We start from the raw sequence: 21,079 nt of genomic DNA on the forward strand, positions 1-21,079 counted from the left end.
GGTGACGGGTGCTTTTTTTTTAAATTCACTGCGGATTCAGCTGTAAATTCAGATTTTAAAAAAATCCGGGTTGAAGCAGAAAAGCAGTTGTGTTCACACGGTGCAGGAGAACAGATTCAATGAAAAAATACATTTTCACTCTGGATTAAAGCTGTGAAGCGTAAATTTAACCTTTATTTTGGTTTTTAATTCTTTGCTTTTTTCCCCACCTCTTTTTCTTTTGTCCCTTTTTACTTATCCTTTGCTTTTTTCCCCACCTCTTTTTCTCAACCCCTTCTCTCCTTTTCCCTACCTCTCTTTTTCGTTCTTTCCCTTTCTGCTCATTTTTTTGTTGCTTCCCTTCCCTCACGCATTTTTCATTTGACTATTTTTACCGGCTTCCTTTCTTTTCCCCACCATCTTTCTTTTTTTACTCCTTTCGCTACTACTTTTCTTTTTTTCTCACCCTGTATTTACTGTTTGTTTTCTTTCCTTCCTTTCTGTCCCAATCTTTCTTTTAATTTTTCTTTTTCTCTCTCTCCCCCACCCTCCCTGCTCCATGCTAGCTTTTGTTCCTTTTCAAACACCAAACACTCACCGAGGACCAGTTTTATTTACCCCACCCCTACACACACACACACACACCTGCTCCTCACTGGGTTCGTTAACATGAATATTTATAACCTGGCGGGGCTGGGGAGCTCTTATGTAAACTGCGATTGACGGTCTCTGACAGCCAATGGGATGGTGGACGGCCTCTCCTCCTCATGAATATTCAGCAGCAGCTGCTGGACACAAAGAGGCTCGGCTGTTAAAGGACCACGCCGCTCATTTCTCTTTCCTTTAACCCTTTAACTCTGACACTAGAAACTCGTGGAGCGTCATTCAAACCCACGGTTGCACTTGGCTGTAGCTTTGTTTGTTTCAAATCCCTCAACTGAAGAAGTTACAAAACCTTTGTATAATTTATATGAAAGAACAGGACTACACGGTGGCCTTGAGCTTGGCCTGTTTTCACTTTCAATAATACCTTTTAGAATTATTTGATTTTCTATAAAATCAGTGGGCTTTTCTATCTCTTAAGATTGAAATTATTTACCCAACATGGCACCGGTGAAATGATCTAAAACAATCTAGTCTCTCTCACGAAGCAGTGCCGAGGTTCCGTAAATCATCGCGTGGCAGGAGAGTTAATCGTCTTCTTGATCCTTCTGATGACGATGGTTGCATTTTACCCTACGAGCAGTAAATAGTTCAGATTTTCCTCAGAGACCTTCACTGTTATTAAATCTCTCCCTCGGGGTTCAACGCGGTTAATTCAGTGTCATTTGTTTTACGGAGACGAGGGAAACCTTCTTTGATACTGACTGGAGTTGAACTTACACATAAAAAGCGTCATAACAAACACACGAGAACAAAGACTAAAGGTGAATCGATTTGGCAGGTTCTGCATTAATAAGGAGAAGGTCTGGCTCCTAGCTCACAAATACTGCATCTCCAAAGTGAAGAAACGCTTGACTTTTACACGAGATCTTTCCCTCTGAATCGTTTCGACTCTACGCGCAAGAAAACCCTGACATTTGCTCATGATCCTAATCTTTATTTATCCACGTACACTTGGATACGTGGTTAATTTCTTTGTCTTAATGTCCAAGTGTTTTCTACGCAGGTAAAGGACACTGAAAGGTACTGAATCTTCCTCCTTTTTGTTTTTTTCTTACTCCTTTCTCACGTCTGTTCAATCACTTCAAAATAAATCCACAGACTTGAATATCTTTCTTATTTTTCCTGCTTACTTGTGAAGCTGTATTTGAATTCTGCCTCTGTCTTTTCTCATCATTACTCTTTTTCATTTCTCTAACTGTCGGTTATTCATTATGTTTTCATGCGTTTACTCGGAAAGTCAAACGTAACTTTTAGTTTTATCATAATTTTTTGCCCCCGTGACGCTGTGCTGAACCTCCTGTATGTTCGTACCGTTGTTCCGTTCCTGTTTATTTCCAATTAAAACGCACACTAAGGCACAAATATTCACGCTCCTTACATTGTGTTTTTATTCTTGAAGCTGTGAACGAAGCGCTGGACAAGATGGAAGTAGGAAGAGAGAGGAGAGAAATTTAGGAAGGAGGACAGAAGGAGGGAAAGAGGAAGAGAGAGGAAACGCAGGTCCATCGTGGTCACGTGCCCTATCGTAACCGTGGCGACGAGCTCCTTCAGCCTGTGATTGACAGCTGAGTGTCTACGATGATGTAACAGTTTCAGAACAGGAAGGGTCCTGCACTAATTGGCTCGTTACCTATGATGTAACAGCTCCTCGACCAACCACACGTCACTGTTTTCTCTCTCTCTCTCTCACGCAAACATTCTTGTGACTTCACGTCTGCTTCATTCGTCCTTCCTGTCGTTTTTCTTTCTTTGTCTTTAATACTTTCTTCATATCTGCTGTATTTCTTTATTTTTAATGTCTTTTTTCTTCCTTTCGTCTGTAAATAATTATAAACTGATAGTCAGACTAACAAATATAATGTGAAATTAAAACTATACCGAAGTACCCAAGTGAAATGAAACGCACTGTATTAAATATACACCGACGAGCACAGTACAAGCTAAAATAGTGATAGTCCTCCAAAAACATTAAAATAATGAATTCTTCGAGAAGCTGCTCGGCCCACGAGATTCAGGCCCCAGGGGCCCATCTCAGCTGACACTGCGCTTTTAGAGGTTCAGATCCTTAATCAGTACAACCAGTTGACACGCAGTAAACCCGGGGCTTTTGGGGGCCCCTCGGGGGTCTTGGGCCCCGGGGTCTTTCTGCCTTGAGAAGGCCTGTCAACATGAACCCACAGCTACGTCATCGTTCAGTAACATTAGAAAAGAAAAGAAAAAAACTTGGGCAGGTCAAACTGAGCCAATTTAGCAGAGTCAGCGGTCGCATACGAGGACATGTTGATGTTCATCTGTCCAGGGACGAGTCATCGGAGCAGAGCTGCACCGGGACAGGGTACATGAAGTCGGACGCTAAAAGCAAAGCGGTCCAGGACTAATATGAGAGGAGCTCCCTGAGACGGGCGGCGGGCGATGTTAGACTCTCGGGCGTCACAACAGAGGACGATCCCGGGGAGAGACCCTGAGGCGGCGAGACGAGGGAGACGGTTTAGCCGGCGACCGCCGAAATGTCCAAGCTGCTGGGACGAAATCTGCCAGTGAAAATGCTAGTATCTTAAAAAAAGGCCGTTGAGTAAATAAGCAGCCAAGACGATGAACAGTTGTTAGCGTAGCATTAAGTTTGTTACAGATAATTTTCGATGAAATCAATTTCAGTCTCGTATTTAACTTCAAATTGGTTCAGATTGAGCCGCTATAAGTGAGTTTTCCCCTGTGACCAGAGGAGGTTTGTTCAGGACTCGCACCACAAGTCTGGACCCCTCCTGGGTTTTGTTCGTACCTAAGAGAAAATCCTGGGTACGAGAACAACCGGTGAATCCCGCGAATTCTCTTAAATCGCTCGTACGAGGCATAGATCTGTTTTTCCTGCTACCGGTTCCTGCGCGGGAAAACACACCGGGCCTCGTGCAGGAAACGATCAAACTGGAAGCAAACGGCTGCAGGTGTGAACGTTATCTGCTGGCGTCTGTTGGTCATCGATCTCTGGTATTTTCACATCAATTTTTCATCAATTAGCTGCTGCCTGTGTGTGTGTGTGTGTGTGTGTGTGTGTGTGTGTGTGTGTGTGTGTGTGTGTGTGTGTGTGTGTGTGTGTGTGTTGAGCATGGTGGGGCTGGGGGTTAGGATGGGTCTTCGACGCGAGTGCTCTCCTCCCCACTCGGTTCACTGATGGAGGTGGTGTCGGTTTACAGGAACATACTGCCAGCTGCTCCTCCAGGAGGAGGAGGAAGATGAGAAGGGTGTGTGTGTGTGTGTGTGTGTGTGTGTGCGTGTGGAGGTACAGTTTGCTGTCCAGCTGATTGTCGCGGTTACGAAACTGTGACGAGACCTGATCAGGTTACGACACACACAATGACCCTGTTCCACGCAGATCGATACAGGGTCATGTGACTCTACGGGGACCCAGCGGTCAGCAGATGTTTACCGGGAGGAACACACACGGTTTCACCTCCAAGCATGTGAGGCTGCTCTTTGACACTTTCCAGTCCCGCAGTCCATCACCGGGGGGAAACCGGATCCTAACATTAGCACCGAACCCGGGACTTCACCTGCATGGATCGGTGGTCACGTGATCCGCTCGCCCACCTTTCACCGGTTCACACCTGCTGACTCGGCAGGTATTCACCTGGGGGATTCACCCTTGTCGCCGCGGCCCTCAGGTCTGGGGCCCCCAGGTCCGCGACCCAGCGGGAGGACGCATCACTCACTGTGGCCTTTTCTTTCTTTACCAGATCTGAAGCCGGTTGTTTCTCTGCCCAAGACTTAAAGTAAAAAAAAAAAAGCTAAATATTCGCTGCTGTTGTGTGTTTGGTCTGGACCCCCCCCTCTGGGACCGGACCGGAAAACCTCGACCTCTCTCCCGTTTTCGGTGTCGGTGCTGGATTCGAGTGAACTCAGTTCAGCATCCTACCGGTGGTTTAAACGTCCCCAATGCGGACTGAAGACTGAGGTCCGCAGTCGGAGCCTCTTCAAAAACGTCCCCACTTTTTCAAGAGTGTCCGCGTTTTTTTTTTTAAGTATGTCAGTCTCAACCGTTTAGTTCGGATTACGCGTCTTCTCCTCCACCGTGAACCCGAGCCGGCGCTCCGGTGTCCGGTGAGCCAAACATCTGTCAGGCGACCGATGAGCCGGTCGGCCTGTCCTCTGACTGGTCCTGTGGCACGACGGCAGCGCGCACCGTCCGTTTGCGGAGACCGGCCGCGAGCGTCCGTGGACCGCATCTCCGAACCCCGCGGTCACGCACGTCTCCGGTCTCTGTCGGTGAAGAGAGGCTGTCCTGCCACAGCGGGGGTCAGCGTCTCGTCGGGCGCGTGATGTCAGTGACTCTACTGACGTGACCGTGCTGCAGCCAAGTGCTGCGGGAGCCCCGGTGCGCCGCGCGGCCGCAACACGAGGCAAGACGCCGGACTGGATCCGGTCTGCAGAACGCTCGGGATCTTAAGACTCGGATCGGGATCGGCGGGACGTCCCTACGTTACCCGAGCAGCTAATATCTATGTGTGTGCGTGTGTATACACACGTCTGCATGTATGCGCGCGCACACACACACACACACACACACACACACACCCTCAATGAGAGCTTTTATTTCTCATGCCTGGAGCAGGCTTCATTTCCCTGATGTGACTGACAGAGTTCCCGCAGAGAACCAATGGAGTCTTTGGTGGACTCCGTAGTACTGATACCGTATCGATACCCCCCCTCCCCCGTGTTTCCTGTCAGTCACTAGACCCCGTCTCAGCAGAATCTGAGCAGAGACACGGAGCGACCCCCCCTGTCGTCAGGGATATTTCCACTTCCATCAATTTTACAGCACTGGAGGTAAATGTGCGTGCGCGCGCCCGTGCTGTCGGTCTGTCGGGGGCGCGCAACTGCAGCAGATCGGCGCGGGGAGGGCGGGAGGAGCGTGAATGTTCCGAGTCACTTCTCATTCCACTAATTTAGCAGAAGGGGAGGAGAGAGAGAGGTAGAGAGAGCAAGGCAGCGTATCGGTGAGCCGGGGGGGGACCGTGAGGCAGGCGGACCGTCGGAGCCTCTGCAGTATCTGACCTGGAAAAAAAACAAAAAACACAACCCAGCACCGCTCCCGCTCCCGCAGCTGCCGAGAAAACCAACGACACCCAAACGCACCGGGCCGGGCGGGTTTTTCCTCCTCCAGGTGAGAGGGGAGGGAGAAACGCGGACGGAGGGAACGAAGAAAAAAAAGAGAAAATCCCTGTAGCGTCGCTCCGCCGCCGCCGTCATTCAACCGGGAGGAATCACGGAGACACAACTCAGGCACCGTGACCCGGTTCACCTCGCGGAGAAACCGCCGGGGAGCTGCTGAGACGCAGGGCGGAGAGGGAGAGCTCTGTTCGCGGCTCGTGTTCCCGGTTCCTCCGCCGGAGCTCGGTGTTTACGCGTCGGCTGCCGAGGGAGCTGAGAGGGGGGAGGAGGACGCGGCGGAGCCCGGGAGGAGCGGCCGCCAGCTGCCGCAGCGCGGAGCACAAGGGGCAGTATCGCGGTGCGGTGATCCGAGAGAGAGAGAGCGGATAGAGAAGGACTCTCTACCGCCCACATCCGCCAATGGGTTAAAATCGGTCCCTTCTCCCAGAGAAGCCGAGCAGAGTCCCGGAGGGTCCGCTCACACCTGCCCACACCTGCCCACCGCGACCTGCCGGGGCTGTATGATGTAGGAGCCACCTGCCCCCCCACCCCACCTCTGCTCTGTCCCTCTGCATCATCATCCTTTAAACAGCCCCCCTCCCCTCCCCCTCCACCCACCAGAGTACCGGCCTCCCTGTCCCCCCACCCAGCGTCCCACCATGCCGGCGGGGATGAAACCGCTGGAGAAGTTCTTGAAGAAGCAGACCACGGCGCTGACCCGGGCCGGGGGCTTCGTCGGCGGGGTGGCGGACAAGGCCAGCGGGGGGACCGGGGCGTCCCGTCGGAGGGCCAGCCTGTCCCGGGTTGTGCCCTTCTTCAGGGAGACGTCACCGGAGAGCGGCCAGGCTCGGGAGGTGTTCAGGTGAGACATACTTGGGGTTTGGGGGGTCAAAACGCAACATCTCAAATACTGAACCTGACCTGGGCAGAGCCGGATTAACTGGCAAGGAGCTCCCGGGGCGAAAATGAACCGAGGGCCCTGATTGGGCTCCATGTCCGAGTCACTTTGTGAAAAAACAAATGCGTTGAGGAGTATTCACCACGTGGACTCTGACACAGGGTCCTGGGTTCGGGTTAGAGAATGGACTGCATCAAAGGGGCCCGTTCAAGCCAAACCAGAGTAGCCCCGTATCTGACCTCACCACAGGTACGTGAATCCATGATTTGGTCGCATGTCCTTCCCCACACAAACCTTTGGGGAAAAGGGAAAAGTGCTGTGGTATCTTTGAATTCTCTAAAACGTTGGGCCAGGACGAAACCAACCTTTAGATCCGATATTTCCGGACTTGACGCTCCTCTCTGCTCCTCTTTTAACGGGAACTTAGATTCAGACGCGGGATTCAAACGCTGGTTTCTCCCTGGCCCAACGCTTTACCTTTCCGGGAGAGATCTGTGAGATTCGGAAATGTCAGGCCCCGGGGCAGTTGCCGGCTTTGCTCGGTCCCTAATCCAGCCCTGGGTCCAGCTTTGTGGTCCAGATTCACCAGTGTGCATCAGCTCCACGGTTGGGTCCAGCTTCACCTGGTTTTAGGTCTGCACCGCAGAGGTACTCCAGAGATTTAATACTGCGTGTAGAGCCGACAGCAAGTCGACGAATCGATCAGTCGATCGACTGAAAATTGATCGGCACCTGTTCCGCTGATCCATTAACCGTTGGAGCCGTTTTAAAGCTAGAATGTTAAAGATGTGCTTCTTCCAGTTCCTCCAGTGTGAGGATCGTCATTTCCAGACATTTTATAGACCAGACAACTGATTGATTAAGCAAGGAAGTAGTAGGCCGGTTGATCGCAACGAAAGTGATCGTTAGTCGCTGCCGTAATTGCATGTCCGTAAAGCGCTGTGGACAATCCGAGTCAGATTATGAAATGGTCCAAGTCTGCACCACAGGGTCCGAGATATTCTCCTACTTTTCCCATAAAGCACCGCAGAGCAACAACCCAACCGTCCCGCCAGTCTGGCTGCAGACCACCATGTTCCGAGGTCTGCACGTGCTCGGTCTTCACGCCGACTGCGGCGGCGTAAATTCGTATTTGAGACACGCAGCCGGCCTCCGTCTTTTCTCTTCACCCTTTTCAGACAAGCAAAGACACCGGAAGACGTCACCCTGGGCTTTTTCCTCCTGCATCTCTGCTCCGATCATTTGTTGCGTTAAAGGTTCTATAAAAGTAAACTTCACTATTATTATGTCTCATTTCGTTGGCGGTTTACAATCTTTTCTGACACTTCTCCACAAAAAAAACTGAATTGGTCAATCAGTAAACATTATCAGCAAACGGAGGCTATAACTAGCGAATCATTTTTGGATTAACCGATTAATTGTTTGGTCAGTAAGACGTCAACACAGTTTCCTGAAGTCCAAGCTGACGTCTTCAAATGTCTTGTTTTGACCGACAGTCCAAAACCCAAAGAGATTCGGTCACTGTGAGATGAAACAGAGCGAAGCAGATAGGAGGAGGAACTGGAACTTGAAAACCGTGCGTTTTAGCTACGAAAATCATTTAAATGACAGATCAATCGTAAAACTAGTTGCAGATTAATTGTCTGTCAATAGACTGTTAGAGGAACTGGTTCAGCTCTGCATCAGACCCACAGCTGTTGGTCACAGGCCAAGTTCAACATTGTCAGTGGACCGAACCGATCCTCGTGTTTATTTCCATCCTCCGTTCTTTCATAATTCTATCGAATAAACTTTGACCCCTGCAGCCCCGACAGTGAGGACCCCCCTTCCTGGCCCTCAGCTACCGGGACTGGTCTGGTCACGGTGCCCAGCAGCGCTAACGGCTCCGGCTCCGGCTCCGGTTCCGGTTCTGGAGGAGGGGACATTCGCAGTCCGTCTCTGTCCAGTGACGAGCAGAGCTCTGAGGCCAGCCTGATCACAGAGACCAGCAGCAGCGGGGGAGGAGGAGGGGGGACGACGCCTCTTCATCCCGACACACCAGACAACCTGACCCTCACCTTGCTGGACAGCGTGGCGGGAAAACGCTACGGACACTGCACAGGTAAGGAGCTCTCTTGTTCTGTTACGATCCTGGCCTAACCTGGCCGTCGGGGGAGGCGAGGTTACATCGCTCCGGAGCAGAAATAAGGTTAAACGCGCTCCGCCGTGAGATTCCGTCTCCGTGGCCAGTGCTAGCAGATCGCACTGACAAACGCAACCCCATCAGAGCTACGCCGTCGGCTACGACGTGAGCCCGCAGCGGCTAAAACCATTTTTTTGGCCTTTATTCGTTGACATTTTGGAAAATGAAGCTGCTGAAGCATCTGCGATCGGCTCCTGTTGTCAGCGTAGCCGTGGACGTACAGACAACTGCCACCGGGTCGCTGTGATGCTGAAGGAAACTTACCCACCTGAAGGTTCTCAGCCAGGTTCTGCAGCTATACTCTGTTTTCTCTGATAAGTGGCTTTATGGACCTTTTGTCAGGAAGTGTGAGTCGACCTGGATCTAAGAACATGTGCATCGTGTCTGTATGTTCAGATTTGACTGGGTTATGTCTCAGGTGTTCATCTTAAAGTAGCATACCTGAATTGCCGCTGCTGCTGCGACCGTCGATCGGCGCTCAGACTACAGTTACCGACTTCCTGTTGTTTCTACATCTCCCGTGTACGCCTGTCCCTTTCACCTTGCCTCAGCTCTGTCCCTCACAGTTGTGAACCTCTGGGACGCAGAGAAGGTTGCCCAGTTTTTCCAGGTGGAACCCGCCCTAATGGTACAAACAGTAGCCCCAGTTCTAACGGCACATCCAAGTCCAGTTTTTACTGCCCAGTTAAAGAGAACCTGCCCAGTCTGGCTACGCTGCTTGTGACCTTCTTGCTCCTGCATCTTGGCTGATGTCTACGGACACGTAAGACGTCAATGGCTGAGAATAAGATGGCTTTTGCTTGATTTATTATCTTATTATTTACTTCTTATCAGTTTCTCCAGTGTCTGGATCCTCAGTTATTTTCAGTTTCATATCACGGTAAAGTTAATATTTTGGGGTTTCGGACATTTGAAGACGTCACCTCGGTCTCTGGTAGATTTTATACACCAAACAAATGATGGGTTTATGGAGAAAATAATCAGCAGACGAATCAATACAGAAAATAATGGTGAGTGGCAGCCCCAGACCAAAGACCCTCCGTCTCTGAAGGCAACAGACTGAATTTGACATTTTAGGCTTTGTCCTCGGCGGCTTGAGTCCAGAGCTCCGATGGTTTCTCTGGTAGAAAATATCTGCTGTCAGATTCACGTTCAGCCCGTTTTCTACAGGAGAGTTTTCATTTTACAGTTCATATCATGCAGACTGTTCCTGCAGCCTTGGCGTGTGTGTGTGTGTTTGTGTGTGTGTGTTTGTGTGTGTGTGTGTGTGTGTGTGTGTGTGTGTCTGTGTGTGTGTGTGTGTGTGTGTGTCTGTGTGTGTGTGTGTGTGTGTGTGTGTGTGTGTGTGTGTGTGTGTGTGTGTGTGTCTGTGTCTGTGTGTGTGAGAGAGAGATCCAGCGGTTACATAATCGCTGCCGTCCTCTTTCAGAAACACAGCCTGCTTATTACAGCTGAAGTGGGTGTGCATGCATGCGTGTACGTATGTGCTCCTGCAGGAATGTTTGCCTGCATGCTTTTGTGTGTGTGTGTGTGTGTGTGTGTGTGTGTGTGTGTGTGTGTGTGTGTCTGTGTCTGTTTGTCTCCGTCATAGGCTACTTCTGGGGACAAGTTTCAGAATAAAGACCCGTTAATTGGGGACAGTTTGTCCAACTGGGGACAAAAGCCCAGTTGTCCCCAGCTGGGAAAAAGCTGATTTTTCAGGTCAGTGGTTAAGGTCAGGGTTTGGGTAGGTCTCCAGGAAATGAATGCAAGTCTACGTAATGTCCCCAAAACTGACCAAGGTCAACGTGTGTGTGTGTGTGTGTGTGTGTGTGTGTGTGTGTGTGTGTGTGTGTGTGTGTGTGTGTGTGTGTGTGTGTGTGTCCACGTCTTGGAAATCAACATCAGTCTGTAGAGGCAGAGCACTGGTTGCTGCCTGTTACAGGCTGCAGGGTGTGTTTGGTCTTTGCACTGTATGTTTTCAGTAACACGGATAAAAAACATTCAACACATGCACATGTACTGAAATATGTATATGTATTCAAATATATAACAAATTGGAAAAAAATCCCTAATTAAATAAATCATTAAAAAAAACCCAAATAATTAAAAAATATATATTTAAGAAATCCTAAAATAAAATAAAAATCTGAAAACATTCTTGCACAGTTGCTGCCTTCATATAAATATAACATGTTCTAAAATATTTCAGCAATAACCAAAATATAATTTAAAAAATTAAAGTTCTATAAATTTTCTTATAAAAAAAGGAGTTCAAATATTAGACCCATGGACCATCAGCTAAATGTGTCATAAAGAAATCAGATCTGTGGCTTCTCATCTGCTTCCACCTGCAGCCGCTAACAGCAAATTAAAGGGACAGTTCAACATTTTCAGAAATGCTCTCTCTCTCTCTGTCCCCCTCTCTCTCTCTCTCTCTCTCTCTGTCTCTCTCTCTCTGTCTCTCTCCCTCTCTCTCTCTCTGTCTCTCTCTCTGTCTCTCTGTCTCTCTCTCTCTCTGTGTCTCTCTCTCTCCTCTTCCCCCTCCTCTCTGTCTCTCTCCCTCTCTGTCTCTCTCCCTCTCTCTCTCTCTCTCTCTCTCTCTGTCTCTCTGTCTCTCTCTCTCTCTCTCTCTGTCTCTCTCTCCTCTTCCCCCTCCTCTCTGTCTCTCTCCCTCTCTGCCTCTCTCTCTCTCTCTCTCTCTTTCTCTGTGTGTTGCAGCATTTACTCTGCGTTGTGTAACCGTGCTATCGATGGAAACGTTTCTAGTTTATTTTCAGCTCCTTTTTTCCTGCAGAGACGTGAAGACCAAGAACAAACGACTGCAGACAAATGTGCAGAAGTGAGGACAGAGAGAGAGAGAGAGGGAAGGACGATTCTTCAGATGTTTAGCTTGAGTTTAGGGTCAGCGTCTACCTGATAACTGAAGGATGTTGGAACGTCCGTTATCACCGATGGATTTCAGGAGAAAACACTCTTATGTTAAGTAGTGCAGACCTCGTTCTGTTTGCGCTTTGTCTGCAATGGTCAGAGTCATAAATGATCCAGTGCTTCCTTCTTGTTAAACAAACTCTCACAAAAGATGCATTATTATCAGCTCACTGCGCGCGCGTGTGTGTGTGTGTGTGTGTGTGTGTGTGTGTGTGTGTGTGTGTGTGTGTGTGTGTGTGTGTGTGTGTGTGTGTGTGTTGTTTTGGCTGCTGCAGTTACTTCTCAGTCAATAAGCAGTTAGCGGTTTGTCTCTGAGAAGCAGAGTCTCCGAACTTCAGCCTGATGAAGCGATGAGTTTATTTTTCTCACCAGTAAAAGGAAACGTCCCCTCTTACCTTCTCGGATCTCCTGCAGCCTTATATGCAGCCTGCTCGTTTTTTTTTTTTTTTTTTTTCATACTTCACAACGGGAATTGAGTCACTGTTCATGCTGAGTGTAAAGATTCCTCACGCTTTGAATTCTCTAGCAGTAGATTCAACGCAGAGAATCTGTTTCTATGAATGAATTTCACAAAACAAAAACTTCAATCCGGTCAGTCCAAATCTTTTAAAATCCTGTGGGTCAGTTGCTCTCATCAGTTAAAATCCTTGACTTTCCACTGTGACTGCAGGAGCCTCACTAACCTGACTTGTTCCAGAGGGTAGGTCTAATTGCTGGTGCGTTTAGACGCTAAGTTCTTGCACTTGCTCTTTGCGTCTGGCGACTGTGATGCCTCAGGCAGAGATGGATTATGAGACATGAGAGCAAGGGCCCCAACCTGCGAGAACACAAAACGTTTGTGTCTCTTTGTCGTCATTTTGCGACTTGAAATTGTTTTGTAAGTTTTCGTAGTTATTTGACTTTTGAACAATCCTGTGGGCCCCTCTGCCTGCGCCCCGTAGACACGTTCGGTTCTCCGTCCAAGGCTTCAGGTGATCAACTTGTGGTTTCTACGCTTAGTGAACAATAAGTACACATCATCTATTTTCATGTGATCAGATTCACCTCGTGGTCAAATGCACCACCACGATCTTGTTGCCTCATTCATCCACCTCAGCTTTTTACCTTGAAAGTTTACAGTTGAAGGCAGCACACGTCTCTCTCGTCTAACTTTCCATCTCCTGATACCGAAACGTCATGCGGTGCGTCGAAATCGGCTCCTTTTGGGAAGTGAGCTTTCAGTTTATGTAGACCACCAGTGATTGGTTAGAAACAGCTTTGTTTCTGTGATGTGATTGGTTGTTAGCATTGACAGTGAATCAGCGTTACTTTTCTCATCGAGGACGTATTTGATAAATTTGACAAGCGTCATTAACGTCTTCATAGACCAAGTCCATATGCGACGTATTCATCAAAACGACAAAATTAAGTCTACAAACAGTCCTTACGTCACTAAACTAACAAAAAAAAAATACATACATACACCTTTTACAATAAAAAGTGAGAATTCATTTGATAGATAAGTGACTGATTGAAGTATTGATAACAGATTTCAGGTGAGGTTCAGACAGAGGTCGTTGACGGTAAAGCAGCCGAAGCGTTTGACTGACACAAAGCGCGACGCTCATCGACCAGACGTGTCCGAAATATGTGAGGCATCTCCGTCGTCCCGCTCAGTCTGCAGGTCGTTTCCACACCTGAAGCGTGTGGAGAGGCAGGTTGAAAAAGCCCGCAGCAGATTCCTCCCCAGGTCAGCGGGTTTCAGACTGCGGAGAGGAAGAATTGAGGCTGGAGCGGCCGGTCGGGTTTTAACACCAGTGAGGAGACAGACGCTCCAGAGGTGACCATGAAAACAACCGCTGGTGGTTTTGAAAGCCGGCGAACAGTCTTCCACGTGTGGGTCTCAGGAGAGAACATTCTCGGGGAACATCATCCGAGAATCTCTTCCACTTAGGGCTCGGTAACACCGTCATTTCAAACGGGGAGATTTTGTGGCAAAAGGACATTTTAATTAGCGGAGCATAATTAAATCAGTTAATCTCAAAAGTTAAATACAGTGGGGTTTTTTTAAATAATAAAACCAGAGTAGATCAGGAATTTAAAGAACAGATAAAGTAAACACCAAGTTCCTTCCATTGTAACTTAAACAACAGAAAATAATGACCTCATTAAAGGCTGCGGAGCTCCCCCTCGCTTCTGTCTCCATTCAACGACTGGACAGACAGAGTCCAGTGATGCACAACGTCCAGGCTTCACTGGAGAACCTCCATTAGATCAGACTGAACGTGTTGTTCGTGTCTAACAATTGAATCAGAGTCCGGCCCATTTCCCCTTCGTCAGAAGGGCTGTAGCCTTCAACGCCAGATAACCTGGAACGCTATCGAATAAACATGAAACAGGTCTCGCCACGGAGGGTTCCGGTTTTACTGGTTTAGATAAGATAATACAAAGACCTTATCTACTTGATAATGTTAGTACAGCTGCTGGAAAGGTTTTCCCAGGGATGCAAACATACCAGAGATGAAGTGTGCAGCGGTGCAGCTGCTGTCGTCGTCATGACACCAAACTGTCCACTTCCCAGTTTCTCACAGAATGAGTCACTGCTGGACAAACTGTCCTGTGAAGAGGGAAGCGGACTGGGGATGCTGTGTTTGTGCTGGTTCAACCTCCAGAGGAAAAGAAACTTCAGTTCTTCTGTACAGTTTGGAACAATGACATTTCTTGTTATTTTGTTGTGGCTCTTCTTTGAAGATCTCAGTGAAAACGCAGCGTAGACGAAAGCTGCCGTCTGAGCCTGAGTCACTGGGAGCTGAAGGATCAGAGTCAGGGTCAGTGTGGACCTGCTGCAGTTTACGGGACTGCGGTGACTCAGGAGGGTCGGTGACTCTGGACTCCGGATCTACCAGAGGGACAGACTGAGAACAGCCTCCGCAGACTGATCTGAGCTCAGTGTGAGTTTGCTGAAGAGACGTTATCTCTGGCTACGAGACCTGTTACTGACAGTCCACGTGGAGCCGGGTTTTTAAAACAGCTGCGGGTTTTTATTCTCCTTGCTCAAAGGTTTTGCGCACGTTGACCTAAAATATACAGACGTGTCATGTTTTAGTCGTTTTGCATTTGCCGGGGAAAATCAATCTTTTCTATAAAAGGGGAAATGTGTCCACAGTTTAGTTTTCTAGGAAACGGCAGCGTTGCTCACTTGCTGAATGTAGAAGAGATCCAAGTGAGAAAGGCTTTACGCAACGCTGGTATTTATCTGATGTGACTGAATCACTGAGGACGTAACTCCATCAGGAGATCAGAGCTGATGTGCAGCCCAAGTGAAGGATTTCCTGTGTGTTACTGGGAGGGGCTGGTACCTGGTCAGGACCAGTTTTTAGGATCTCAGGCATCTTCCCTGAGAGGACTGGCCAACACGAAAGCAGCAGGCGTCTCCGGAGCAGGCGGTAAAACTGGCCCCTGCAGAGCAAACGCAGCTGCCAAACTGACCTGAGAACAGGTGTAACATTAACATGAGTAAAGGTAAATGACTCATCAGGTTCAGCAAAGTTCAGCATGACCTGCTTTTTTTTTTTACCAGTATTGTAGACGAGGACATTTAAGTTCATTGAGGTGTTTTTCTCTGCACGTTGTTGAGAAAAGACGTTTCCAGAAGCTCATTTCGGCCACTTGGAAGAAATATCTTTTATGTGTTTTTTTTTCTCATAATTATCACATTATCTCAAGAACACATTAGAATAACTCTGCAGCCCTACCTCCTGATCATAAGAAAGTTAATAATGAAAAAAAACTCGCTGTTGTTGGATGTGTCTCCACGATCCTCAGTCTGAAGCGCAGGTTTGTTCTGAGTGATGAGACTTCAGGCTGCATGTTCGACTGTTTCCTGATCAAAAACCACTCCACAACACGCACGAATCACTTCTCCCACAAAAAATCACCTACAGGAGCCCGGACGGGACGGATAGCTGCAGAAATGTGTGACTCCGTGGCACCTCAACCAAAACTGAAACATCAGTGAACGCGATGAAACGAGAGTGAAACGGAAGCATTTTTTAGCAGCATGGGTTTTATGAACTTTAACTTTTTCCATCCCTGTGTCTGAAAAACGCAGAGCGGAGACTGAGCTGTAGTCCAAAGGTCTGTGATTAGCAGTGTGATGTGGTGGTGGTTTGTTTCTCACAGCTTCAGGAGACTTGTTTGGTCTTAAAGCAGATTAGTTTTCTGTTTGTACCAGTCGTTGTACAAATGGATGGAGCCTAATGCTGAAGGATTTTTTAGGAGAAAAATGTTACGACACGTTACAGGACACCTCAGTCCTTGTTCGTGAGCATCTCACAGCAGGAAATCCGTCCTAACTGGCCCGAAAATCCCAGCATGATGCTTCTTTGGTCCTGCTTTTACCACTAGGAGTTGCTTAACTTTGTAAAGTATTCAGGACAGTTAATCACAGATCAATGATGCCAATAATGAATCTTTCTGAAAAGAATCAAGTCATCGTTTGGTCCATAAAACGTCAGAAGATGGTACAAATTGTTCATCAGACCTCGTTACGGCGAAGTTGTTAAGGCGCCGACCTTTAAGACCTTGGCTGCATCTCTGCCAGAAACATAACACAAACGTGCAGTTTTGTCCAGAAACACGGTCTAAACCCAGACTCCAGGTTGTGACGCAGATTTCTCCGCGGAGCGCCGAGTCTCTGACTTGAACCTCTGATGCTGGGGGTCCTGCTGGTGTTGAGGGATTTGAGGTCGACCCAGAACTCAGGTCAGCCTTCCTTCTGTCAGCGTGTTTGTCTGATCCATCGCTCATTCAGCAGTCGTATCGACCCACTCTGTGCTGCCGCCGCTGCTGCTGGGAGTGAAAGACATCGATGGACTACAAATATGGTGAGGCGCTCATCTATGGACTACAAATGCAGCAAGTGGAAATCCAATTACCAACCCCAAGGAGGTTTTGTTTTCACTCCTGCCTTTTTGTTTGCTGGTTTGTCACAAAAAGTACTGAACCTGGTGGAGGGTTGGGACCTGGGCCAGGGAAGAACCGGTTCACATTTTGTGGCAGATCCGGCTCGTTGACTCTGAATTTGAATTTTTTCCTCTGAAGTCTGGTGTGTGTTGTTTGACATTGGCTTTGGTGGAGGTCCGCGCTCTGCTGAGCGGAATTTCTTTAACTTCAGTGATGGTTTAGGTTCTTCACTTAGGCCGGAACAGTTTTACATCCATGTCTGCATGTAAACGATCGGTATATGTATACTGGTTTGCCTTTATACTCGTTTGGTTGGACCGTTAACGTCAGTCTTTATTTAGGTATCGGTTTATTTAACAAGGACAGAGCACATTAATAAACATGACTGTAAACGCACCAGAGGTTTTCATCCGTTGGTCCCTGGACAGATGTTGCAGTCGCCCTAAAAACAGATGTTGTGATTAAAATTGCTAAGTTGTCGAGAGCATTTCTAAACATTTAGAGCAATGTTAATATTAGTCAAAGCACGTGGACAGGTGTGACTGAGTTTTAGTGCTGGCAGAGCTGAGCGCCAACGAATCGCTTCTGTTGCGTGAAACACCGAGGGTCTCGGAGCCTTTCGTCGACTCGCCACGCACTTTAAAGAGCTTGAAAAGTTAGTTCTCTATCTAGTATTCTCTATTCACACGCGGGATCTCGTCAGGTTTCGTTTGAACGACGGTGAACAGGCTGTATAACAAGTTGCTGGTTGTGTTTCAGAGTCCTGCTCCTCGCCACAGCTGAACATTTGAGCTCGCTTAACGTCCACACGTGAAATATCAGCCCCTCATTTAGCCAACAGAAACAAATAAACAGCCCTTGAACGCCTGGAGTTTTCGAGTGCGGGCAGGTAACAGGTTGGTTCTGGTGCTGACATGGAAAAGTGCTTTGCTTCCCTTAGATAAAATTCCCAGAAACATGACACAAAACGTGCAGTTTTGTCCAGAAACACGGTCTAAACCCAGACTCCAGGTTGTGACACAGATTCCTCAGCCGAGCGCGCCGAGTCTCTGACTTGAACCTCTGATGTCAGGCGTCTGGTGGTCTATCTGTACACCACAGGGTTTCAAGTAAAAGAACTGTAAAAGTATTAGCATAAAAATAAATCTTACTCATTATGCTGAAGGGCTAATTTCAGAATCATATATACGATATTGGATTCTAATTATTGATGCGTTCATGTGTTCACCACTTTAATGTTGCAGCAGGTGAAGGTGGAGCTGATTTTGTCCAAAGCTGCAACTAAAATCATTCACGTAATCGATTAATCTGACGATTATCTTCTGGTTTCTCGTTGCTCGTTAACGTGGGGCTGACGAAGGCGAACGTACGCGTCATGCGACCCCAGAGAGACCGCCGGGGAATCAACCCCCCGGCTTCTAGCACTTCGTGTAAACCGCTCAGCCGACCAACGAGAGTCGAGAGGCGTGGAGAGCGCGGTGAACGCGAGCGGAGAGACGCCGTGTCGTCGCGGCCGCGTTCACTGCAGAGGAAGACTGTCAGAGTCTGAATCCGGCTCGTCCTCATCTGGTGCGTTTCTTTGCCTCAGCAGCCTGAAAATTACACCCTGCTCCATATTTAATTACTGCAGAGCCTGAGCCTGTTGATCCTCTTCAGTCAGTGTGACCCACATCCAGCTTTTATTTTAGCTCTGTGTGTCTGCGTCACACCACCTCTCTCACACACACACACACACACACACACACACACAAAGTCACGAAGCCTGCTGCACGTAAAGTGAGCGTTATGAATTTATACGCTGGTGCAGCCTGCGTCGCCTCTCAGCTCAGTGTCTGTCTGATGTGCCTCACGTTTGGCGTCACTTACCGTCAGTGGGGAAAGATCCTCACCTGTCTGGATTTACCTGCTCCAGTCTGAAGCGTCACACACATGCTGCTACGTGCATGCTCTCCGCACACACCTACGAGACACACAAATACGTCAGCGCGATGCGTTTTTATCGGCGGAGACTTGAGGAAACCAAACGATGTGAGGGTTACGAAAAGATTGTGTGACAGATTTTACTCAGAAAATCCAGGTTTCGTTTTGAAAATGAGCAGATTGGTTTAAACTGGAGTCCAACAAATGCTGGATGTTTGAGGCCGATGTAGATATTTGTGAGCTAGAAAAAGGTCTAATAACTCAAAGCCCCTGAAAACATGGTTTTAATCCCAAAGAACCTCTCTGACAGTGGGTGAGTCAAACCGTCCCGTGAAAAGCTGCCGAGTCAGCGGAGACCAGCTCCTGTTGTCAGTGTAGCCGTGGGTCTTCAGACCAAGAACCCAGAATCTGACTAGTTCACTGACGCATCGTAACCGATGTGGTGCTCAGATGTCGCTGGGGTCGCCGGTGAGGACCCGGGCCGCTGAGCCGCTGATCGACGGCTGGCGCGCGAGGTTGTCGTGTCTCTGAGACGCCGGATTAAGACAAGACAGGTTTCCCATGATGCACTTTGAGTGTTTGTTTTTAAATCCTGGCCAGTGAGAAGGTGTGTGTGTGTGTGTGTGTGTGTGTTGTATTACTGAGAGCAGATTGAGGCAGGAGCCTGGATGTAGATAATCCTGGTTAAAGGTTCAGTCTTACTTCACACACACACACACTGAGGATGATTGAGGTTATTGTTGTTGTTGTGTATGTGAGAAGGTGTGGATGTTTAAACAGAGTGAGGGTGTGTCGGTCAGACAGAGAGGATTTCATAAAATCATTGGTCTCTGTGTGTGTGGGCATTAATGGCATCACCTCCCGAGGTGGCGTTCACCCAGCATCGGTCGGGAGAAGAGTCCGACTGGAGACCCCCTGTCTCCGCGGCGCGGCCGCTTAGCCTTCCTGGCTAGCTGCTCGTCTCGGAGTGTGAGTGAGTCACCTGTGACCCGACGCCTTCAGCGTTGTCAGCATCAGGACGTGATTAGAGAAGAGAGCTGGGCTCAGTCCTGCCGTACCTGCTGCGGGTGAGACTCCGGCATCTAAAACCGTCACCTCCTCACATATCTTCATATCTGTGTCCGAAGTACAAACGCGGAATCTGTCACGAAGCCGCACGCAGCTGTGTCTGCAGGGCTTTAAATAAGGCTTCGGAAAACCACCAACAATCAGGACAAGATCTGTGTGTGTGTGTGAGTGAACAGCTGCCTCGCAGGTAAAACAGAACGGCGATAAATTTCCTGACAGTTTCACAAAAGACGAACAAACCTGCCAAAGCATCTTACATAACACACGCACCACAAACACACACGCACGCACGCGGCGTGTTGAGGCAGGCAGGTGTTCAGGTGAGTTGCGCTGTGAAATAACATTTCTACTGGATAAAGCTCTTACTGCCGGTAAATTATATTGTTGTGTGTGTTTATTTCCCTGTAACTGTGTGTGTGTGTGTACATGTTATTCTGTGGCTGCATGGACACGTTTTTGTTTGAAACCATCGTCGTGGGAACGTTTTGTCTGGTCCTCAAACCTTCAGGCTGTTTGAGGGTTCAGACCTGGTTTAAGGGTTCAGGTTAGAACCAGGTTTAGGTCAGGGTCAGGGTGAGGGGCTAGGGAATGCGTTATGCCGATATCCCAAATGTCCTCAAAGGTATAGAAAGACCAACGTACAAATTTATATATATATATATATATATATATATATATATATATATATATATATGTATGTATGTATATGTATTAGGTGTGTGTGTGTGTGTGTGTGTTGCCACCTCCAGTGTGTTGGTCTCTGGCAGACGTGAACTCTGAGCTGTGAAAACAACAAACTTGAGTAAAGTCTGAACTTCAGTGGCTGAAGTTTCGACTTTACTGAGCTTAGATTTTTTGACTGTGATATTTTTTTGCTTCTGTTAATCTTCTCCCGTGGCCGGATTAACGTCCTGTTGGGCCCCGGGACAAACATTTATTGTTGGGCCCCTAGTGACCCCCACTGTGCAGAGCTCTGGAGCTGAATTGATTAGCTGACAAACAGAAAATCGATTGGCAGCAACTGATAATTGATTTTAAAATGCCAAAAATTCACTGATTCCAGCTTCTTAAATGCGGATGTTTGTGAGTTTTTCTGGTTTTCTGTGACGTAAACTCGACACGTTGGGGGTTTTCCGCTGTTGCTCGGAGAAGAAAAGCAGTTTCGGGGAATAATGAGGCATTTTTCGGTTTTCTGACACTTCAGTCACTGAACAACTGATCGATCATCAATGAGAATACCTGGCGGATGTATTGACGATGAAAATAACTGTCGCTTTTATCCATTTACAATTGCATCCACAACAAAATAAAGTGAAGGGGTCCGAATACTTCGTGAAGCCACTGTACGCGCACACCTGCTGGATCCC

At 48.1% G+C, this 21,079-nt stretch overlaps 1 protein-coding gene across 1 annotated transcript in view; it reads left to right on the forward strand.

Moving 5' to 3' along the window:
* The first annotated feature begins 6,449 nt into the window (after positions 1-6,449).
* rapgefl1 (Rap guanine nucleotide exchange factor (GEF)-like 1) overlaps positions 6,450-21,079 on the forward strand; it is a 37,057-nt gene continuing 22,427 nt past the window's right edge. The window contains exons 1-2 of the mRNA XM_040124031.1: positions 6,450-6,652; positions 8,494-8,789. Coding sequence (XP_039979965.1) covers positions 6,450-6,652; positions 8,494-8,789 — 499 coding nt within the window. The remainder of the gene's footprint in view (positions 6,653-8,493; positions 8,790-21,079) is intronic.

The sequence above is a fragment of the Xiphias gladius genome, chromosome 3 (genome assembly GCF_016859285.1).
Source record: "Xiphias gladius isolate SHS-SW01 ecotype Sanya breed wild chromosome 3, ASM1685928v1, whole genome shotgun sequence".
NCBI classification, from domain to species: domain Eukaryota; kingdom Metazoa; phylum Chordata; class Actinopteri; order Istiophoriformes; family Xiphiidae; genus Xiphias; species Xiphias gladius.